General features: G+C 32.1%; 1 protein-coding gene across 1 annotated transcript; it reads left to right on the top strand.

Moving 5' to 3' along the window:
- Positions 1-5,756: 5,756 nt before the first annotated feature.
- LOC141702941 (uncharacterized) lies at positions 5,757-7,833 on the top strand. The gene is made up of 3 exons (XM_074506520.1): positions 5,757-6,236; positions 6,925-7,353; positions 7,444-7,833. Exons 1-3 carry the CDS (start codon positions 5,757-5,759, stop codon positions 7,831-7,833), a joined length of 1,299 nt encoding a protein of 432 aa, XP_074362621.1.
- Positions 7,834-8,984: the final 1,151 nt, after the last annotated feature.

The following is an 8,984-nucleotide window of genomic DNA, read 5'->3' as shown; positions in this document are numbered from 1 at the left end:
AGTATTCACCATAGACATATAAAACGGCTTAGACGCAAGCCTCACAAAAATATGCACCAATTTTCTAAGTTTGCATTTACCTCGCCTGTGGACTCACCTATCAACACAATGGCGTCAGCAAAAGAATTTCACCAACACACATTAGCTTGGGTATTACGAGTAATTACCTCAAAAAAACTATATATAACAACAGACTTAACATTGATCGATGTTTAAGTCCTATCTTAACCGAAAAATAAAGACTATCTCATATTGTGCTCTTAACACATTTCTGTATCCCCCGAATATATCTTGTATAATGCCTACATATAAATGAGAAACTCATTGAGCTTATAAACAACCCCATATATTTTTTACACTGTTATAATCCTTTTAAAGATCTATGAACACCAAATGAATATATTTACGACGCTATCAATATTCTTCATAAGACTACGAAGATCATGAATTGCCTTAGTTGTTGTTCTATTGGGTATGAAATCAAATTGATTTGTTAAAACTTCTATGACCCTTCTAAGTCTCAATTCAATAACATGTTCCCAAAATTACATTTTATAACTAAGAAACTTAATACAATGGAACTTACTACGATTTTGAGCATCAACCTTGTTTCTATAAAAAGGTACCACAACAGTCAACCGGCAATCATTTGATATTTTAGCCATCCAAAATATAACATTAAAAAGATATGTCAACCATCGGATACTAGGTTCATCCAAATGGGGCCATACCTTAATCAGAATCTCATCCACACCGACTGCGTTAAATCTACCCATCATGCACAAGGCTGGTCTCACTTCATCATGACTTAGACCAATGTCAGTCTCCATAATGTGATTCTTGTCTTGGTTCAATACAAATTCACGTACTCTGATTGCATTAAATAACTTATTAAAATATCGAGTCCACTTCACTTTAATATCATCATCATGCAATAAAGCATGGTCACCATCTTCCTTTATATATCAAACCGAACTTAAATCTTATCATCACTTATGATACATTTTTACAAGCTTAAAAAATTAATTCACCCACTCATTTGTCACTAGTACAAAAACAGTCATACGCGTCTCCTCATTTACGTCTGTTATAGGCGGAACAGACACATAAAATATTTTATACGTCAGTTTTAATTTTCACAGACGCATATATTATAAAAAAAGATGCTTATGCGTCTGTTGGACTTTAACAGTCGAAAAAAATATTTTATATGTCTGTTAAATTACATATCCGTCTGTCCTTTTAAGCAGTTGTAAAAAGATTAACCATATGTATCCGTGTTACTTAAAACAGTCATATAAAAATGCATCTAAAAATTTATAAATAAATTAATTGTAAAATATTATCAAGATACCCCAATACCCCGCTATACCCAAATACCCCCAATTAGTCAATTACCCACTCTCTTTCTGTTAAGCCATTCCAGTTACAAACAAAAACCTAAAGAAAATTAAGCTGAAGTCGTTCTCATTATCTATTAAGTTACTTGTAGTAGTTACTTACAATCATCTTTAAACACTAATTTATATTTTGGGAAGCCATAATTTTCGATTTTCAATCCACTCTCAGGTAATGCCTTATTGTTTTTGTTGTCTCTAAACTTGAGTGTATTATGTATGTAATAGTGTTTCTTGTATTTTATCTCTAATTAAGATTGTGTATCGTTAATCCTCTGTTTCTTACTGTATTGTATCATGTATCTAATTGTGTTTCTTAGTGTTTTTGTAATTATGTATGTATTGTTTTTCTGTTCATATATTTAAATAAAATAATGGATATTGCTAAAGGATAATCTTAATAAATTATCAAATAATCAAGTTTAACAACAGAGTATACATCTCTGCCATTGTGACCATACATAGATTTATCACCTCATTAAGTTTGGGGTACATATTTAAAGTACTAACACCTTTAAGGTATTAATATTTAAAGTAGTTTTGTCTCACCTTTAATGAGAACCACAGAATCATCTAAGCATTCGCAACAATGAGTTGTGGTGTTGGTGTCGTGTTCTTGACTACCAAATAATTTAGTCTTCTTTCTTTGGTCAGTGTGTGTTATGTGTACTATACTTTCGAACTTGCCTTTGTCGAAGGATTTAAAAATAAATCATTAAAAAATAATGACCTGTAGATTTCACAATTTCTTTTCTACTAATTTCCTACTACTTGTTCTCTTTTGAACTTTAATTATTGACTTTCTTGTCAATCCTTATTAATCCAGGACTTTCTGAATTACCTGGTTTTACCTTGTTATATATAGACTTGTATAGTGCCATTCCGTAGGGCTTAGCTGCATTACTCTTAGTTATTTTTTATGAAATCTATCTCCTCTAGTGTGACCTATCTCTAGTTTGAGCACTAAGCCAATGCTTCCATCATTTTGGCATATCAATATAAAAAACGACTCTGGAAAATTGTAAGCTAATAAACCCTGAAGTTAAAAGTGGAATAGGGATTAACAATAAAAAAATAGAGAAAATTAAAAGCATCAGGGAATATAAAAAGAACTTAAAATCTGAAAGTATTAGTTGTCATGTTCTGTAAGCTCTGAGCATGTGAATGGTTGCTATTCATTCCCTTTTATGGAGAATTGATGGACTGTAGGGTGTGGTAAATGCATGTGTGGTTTAGCTCTCCAAGTCTCAACTTATGTTACACTTCAGTTTTAAATTTACTGTAATACTGATTAGTCTATATAAATATATTAAATCTTGTGTAATAATTAAGATTTTAAATAAATAGAAGATTATCCTTAGTTTGCTTTGTTAGTTACCCATAATTCAGAAGTAAGGCAGGCTGTCCAACAACCCTAATATTAGTTATCAAATCCTTATATACCCACACAATATACTAAAATCTATAAAGAGCATGACAACTAGAAAATATCTTTATGGAGATGATTTTGGTGGTTTAAAAAACTTAGCATGTGCCTAAGCTTGTAATTTTTTTACTTCCAATCCTTGTTAATTTGTATTTTATTCTTCTCTCTGATTTTATATCTGCTTGTATATATATATTTTTAATACAAGTGCATCTCTTAATACTATATATGACACGGAGAGTGAAATATAAAAGACAATGAACATAAAAAGTAAATAATAAAGAGGGTTGGGAAATATGTGGAAGGATTTTAAGTCACGGACGGTTGTTAAGCTCTTTGAAAGCGGAAGATCCATGTGAGAAGTACAACTATATCATAAAACAACAAGGGGAAAAGTTTAGGAAGGCAAAAGAAACTCCTAAATGAAGGTGACTTATTTATACAATATGTTTATTTTCCTATTTAATGAGGTAAGCAAAATATATATTGTTAATGTGTTTACATGTATCTTCAGCTTGTTGGTTTCACTGAGCATTAGCATTCTTCATTAAGGAAAAATTGATAGAAAAAACTGAGCACTCTGGATCATAAAGGAAAATGACAAGAAATAAGCTTCTAGTTTACGTGTAGGCATTCCGCTGTTTTTAGGGTTTTTGTAGCCGTGTTGCTACTATTATCTTCATTCCTAAGACCAGGTTTGTTGAAAAATTCAAGAATCATTTTCCCTGGACAACTTGCACACCTTGTTAATAAAAAACTTCAGTTTGGCCTGGGTTTATAAGATTTTATATAATAGTTCTCTATAACAGTGCCCTTCTGAGAAACAGCTTCCCTAGGGACCTCGTTCACTGAAACCTTGACTTTAAGTTCCCACATTAACAATAGAACTATTTTCAATAGGATATAAGAGTATCTGAAGAAGATACAGTGGCAAGTTTGTAAGCATTAATTAGGACCAAATAATCTAGTGACATCATTATTAGACCCACTCAAGAATATCAAATTAAATAAATATTGGGCTCATCTTCATACTTGAACAGAACATACCTTGATCTCCTAACCATCCACCTTACTTTTAATGCCTTGGTGGCAGTGTGGACAAAATATTTTACACAGTTACACTCACTATAATCCTCCTCTTGATCATATTTTTTTTCTCCCCTTGATCATAATCCTATCACTTGATGCTTAGATTCCCCCATGTTATTAACATCTATATTGTGACCTAATGTTGTCAAACAGGTGAGTTAAGTATCCTCAGTAATTTATCTTTTATTGTATATTAGTGTTATCTTCTTTTACTAAAATGTAGTAGTCGTGAAATAATTAGTATAGAGTCCTCATCCATTCCCTTTTTATGTTAAAGTCATGAATGTGTATATGTTAGATTTTGATGCCTGCCATGTATAGGAAACTTCTCTCATAGAATGATCAAAAATAATTACTAGTTTGTAGGTGATTGTGTTGATTCTATAAAATATATTTTAATTCTTACACATTTAGACAATCATATGATCCTGTATACTGAAAACCTGTAATCCACCAGTAGACCTGGAGCATTTGGCAATAAGAAAAATAACTACAAATATCAGGCTTTTTAACATTTTTTCAAGTAAATATACTAATAATAATTTTATAATCAACATTTCTAACAAACTATTAAATTTTAGAAAGTAGAAATTTAAAAATAAAAGAAATAAATAATACATGTAAGGTTTTATTTATATGTATAATTCTTTAAGTTTATATAAACCGATTATTCAATTTATTTCATATTTAAAATTCGATATAATTTAAAATTAAACTAATTACCTAAAGATTGAAAACTAATAATATACTAATAAGAATTAGTGTGTATAGATCAATTAATTAACTTTAATGAAGTCATTAAAAATAGTAATTATATCTAGGAGTTAGAGTCTATCTGGTTAACACTAGTTGCAATTTTCAAAGCAAGTATTTACTCTTATTAACATGATTTTTATGTTAATATTTCTTAAATTTAATTACTTATTTAAGATAACAATAAAAAATTATTTAAGTGTATAATATTTTTAACTCTTCGTTTATATTTACAATTTTTGTAGAGCAAGACTAAAAATTAGAGGATTTTTTTTGCTATCTTTTTCACTTTTACTATATACATATACACCTACCTAAAAAAATGTTCCATACCATAGATATAATGGCAGAACCTATTTCAGTCTATTTAAAAGGAAATAAATGGACAGATAAATATTAATGAATTATGATATTGGTAAAATTTAATAATAAAATCTGCAATATGTTATTTTTTTTCTGTATATTCGATTTTTCCTTTGATGTATAATTTTTTTCTCTAGTTGCAGAATTTTGCAGGACTATTTTAATGCTTAGAAAGTGTCCTGTTTTTTTTTATTATCCTGATTGGTGTGATATTTTTCAATTTTTGATTACATGGGAAAATAGTAAATGGATCGTCAAACATGGATGTACACTATCTCACATATGGAGGAGGATTATATCAGGGGAGTTAATGAATTTATTTTGTGTGCTCTAAAACACCAAGAAAATAAAGAGAAGGAAAATGGATACAAAGACTTGATCTGTGTCTTTGTCAATTTTGCCTTAACATGAAATTTTTTTCTAAGATTGAGACTATGCAGGACCATCTATTTAGTCATGGTTTCAAAAAGAATTACACTAAGTGGATTTGGCATGGGGAGGTAATTGATTCAGGTGAGAGTTCTCATCGAAATTGTGAAGATGAGGAAAATAGTAAGACCATTGATGAAGATTATAATGATAAGATCAATGATAGAGTAGAAGAGATGATAGAAGATGTGGAAGACCATTTCATTCACCGGCCATAAATTCTTTAAAACTTAGTGAGAGATTCAAAGAAACTTTTGTATCCCCGTTGCAATAGTGAATTCACTATATTGTCAACAACAATGAAGTTGTGTAGAATGAAAGTAAAATATGGGTGGACTGATAAGAGTTTTACAGACCTATTAAAACTTATGAGAGGCATACTTCCTCCAAATAATGAGCTCCCAAATTCTATGTACGAGGCTAAGAAGATACTATGTCCAATGGGAATGGATGTGAAAAAGATACATGCACGTCCAAATGACTCTATTTTGTTTCGAAATGACAATGAAGATTTACACGTATGTCCTAAGTGTGGAGCATCTCGGTATAAGCCAGATGGTAATAATTCAGCAGAAGAGAAAAAGAAAAGGCCTCCTGCTAAAGTGGTTTGGTATCTACCTATTGTGGAACGTTTCAAATGCCTTTATGCGAATGTAAAAGATGCTAAATATTTAAGATGGCATGCAGAATGGAGAAAGTCAGATGGGATGCTTAGACATCCAAGTGACTCTCCACAATGGAGGAGCATTGATGGAATGTTTCCAGAATTTGGTGCTGAGGTGAGGAATTTATGACTTGGTCTTTGTGCATATGGCATGAATCCTTATCGTACTTTAAGTTGTAATCATAGCACTTGGCCGGTTCTTCTCATGATTTATAATTTGCCTCCTTGGTTGTGTATGAAGCGCAAATATATAATGTTATATGTGCTAATATCTGGACCTAAAGAGCCCGGAAATAACATAGATGTTTATCTTCAGCCGCTTATTGAAGATTTGAAATTATTATGGGACGAAGGTGTGACGGTGTATGATTCCTAAAATCAGTCACATTTTAATTTACGTGCCATGATATTTTGCACCATAAGTGATTTTCCGGGTTATGGTAACCTTTCGGGATACCCCATTAAAGGAGCAAAAGCATGCCCAATATGGGAAGATGGTACAAGCACCTACCGCTTAAAATACGACAAAAAAATGTATATATGAATCATCTAAGATTTCTTCCTCGCAACCACCCGTATCGTAAGGACAAGAAGTCTTTTGATGGACATGTCGAGACTCGTGGAGCTTGTATGCCTTTAAGTGGACTGGAGACCTTCGAGAGGGTCAAAGATCTTGATGTTGAACTTGGAAAGCTCTGTAAAATGCCTCAAGATAATATTTGGAAAAAGAGATCCATATTTTGGGAGCTTCCATATTGGAAACACTTTGCATATTGAAAAAAATGTTTGTGAAAGTATTATAGGAAACATTGTTGAATTTACCTGGAAAAACAAAGGATGGGATCAAGGCTAGACTAGACATGCAAGAAATGGGAATTCGAAAAGAGTTAGCGCCACAAGTGTCTACAAAGCGTTCATATCTACCTTCGGCGTGTAATACTTTATCTAGGAAAGAGAAAATTAGCTTTTGTAAATATTTATCTAGTGTGAAAGCTCCGCATGGATATTCTTCAAATATTAAAAAGCTGGTATCAATGAAAGATTTGAAACTTGTGGGTTTGAAGTCACATGATTGTCACGTGTTATTGCAACAATTGCTACCAATTGCAATTCAAGGAATACTACCGAAGCATGTCAGATTTGTAATTACGAAGCTTTGTTTGTTCTTTAACACTATATGCAGTAAAGTGATTGATCCTGATTCGTTGGATAAATTACAAGTTGACATTATTGTTACACTTTGCCAATTTGAGCAGTATTTCATACTTTGTCACATGTATCCTTTTGAGAGATTTTTATGAACGTTGAAAGGATATGTGAAGAGTCGATATCGACCTGAAGGTAGTATAGTTGAAGCATATTATGTGGAGGAGGTAATTGAATTTTACACGGATTATTTAGCAAGTACGGATCCCATTGGGATTCCAAGATCTCGACATGAGGGTAGACTTCAAGGTCATGGTACATTGGGCCTAAAAATGATCTCTCCGGGTGCTGAAATACTTGATAGAGCTCATCTATTTGTACTACAACACATGACAGAAGTAAATGCCTACTTGGAGGAACGAGTAACCCAAATTTTCCAAATGCATCCTTCTAAGAGTCGCAAGTGGGTGTTATATGAACAAAACAGCTCTTTTGGTGAATGGTTTAAAGATCAAGTAATGTCTCTCATATCACAAGCACCTAGTTCAGTTTCTAATACGATATAATGGTTAGCCTATGGACCTGGAGTTCTTGTGAGGTCATATGAAAGTTATGATGTTAATGGATACACATTCTATACCAAATATCAAGATCGAAAAAGCGCTATGCAGAACAGCGGAGTGTGTTTAGGAGTGTCGTCGACAGAAATTGATAGAAATGCTAACAATCAATCACGAGATGTAAAAAATTCATATTATGGGGTTATTGAACATATCTGGGAGCTTGATTATAAAGAATTTAAAATCGCTTTATTTAAATGTAAGTGGTTTAATATTCGGCGTGGTGTTCGAGTGGATGAGTTAGGTTTCACTTTGGTGGACTTTAGTCGCTTTGGTCATGAAGATGACCCATTCATACTTGCCACACAAGTGAAACAAGTTTTTTACATTGAAGACCGTGTTGACTCTAAATATTCGATTGTTGTTCAAGGTAAGAGACGAATTCTCGGTATTGATGATGTTGTAGATGAAGATGAATACAACCAATTTAATGAGAATCCCCCTTTCTCTACCGAGCTGCCAACCTCATACGAGGACGAGAATTTTAATTCACATTACATTCGTAATGACCACGATGAAGGAATGTGGATTGATTAAATAAAATATGTAAGATGCTTAACCTGTCATGTTAGTTTCTTTCTTTATTTTTTTCCACGTCTAGCTTATTGCATATGTTTATTAGTTTTTATTTTTCTATCTTGTTGTAGGTTTAATAGATTATTTCGTTACTTTATTTTTTATTAGTCTAGTTTATTATAGTTGTGGGAAATTGTTTATGTAATCTGTGCAAACTTAACATGTACGACATAACATGCATAATTTATTATACATTTAATTCTTTAGTCTTCATGATATGCCGCTTACAAACTGAACTTGCTCTTTTTTCAGATTTATTAATGGAAGAAAGTACAGAATCTAGTTTGAATCAATCCAAGAAAAGATTCTAGATTTATTCATGGTTTTTGCAAATTTTTAAGTAATCAAGGTAACAGCAGCAATATTAGTTGTTCTCTAATTAAAGTAACTAGTAATTGGTTGTTTTGGAACAGGAAATTCGTGAGAAAGCACAGGAACGTCAAAAAAATAACACACATTCACATTATCTAGGAAAGGGTGGCTATGATGAAAAGAGGATTGAATGGCAAAAAGAGGACCCT

This window comes from Apium graveolens, unplaced genomic scaffold (assembly GCF_009905375.1).
Source record: "Apium graveolens cultivar Ventura unplaced genomic scaffold, ASM990537v1 ctg5957, whole genome shotgun sequence".
Lineage (NCBI taxonomy): Eukaryota > Viridiplantae > Streptophyta > Magnoliopsida > Apiales > Apiaceae > Apium > Apium graveolens.
This window is presented reverse-complemented; position numbering and strand designations above follow the sequence as displayed.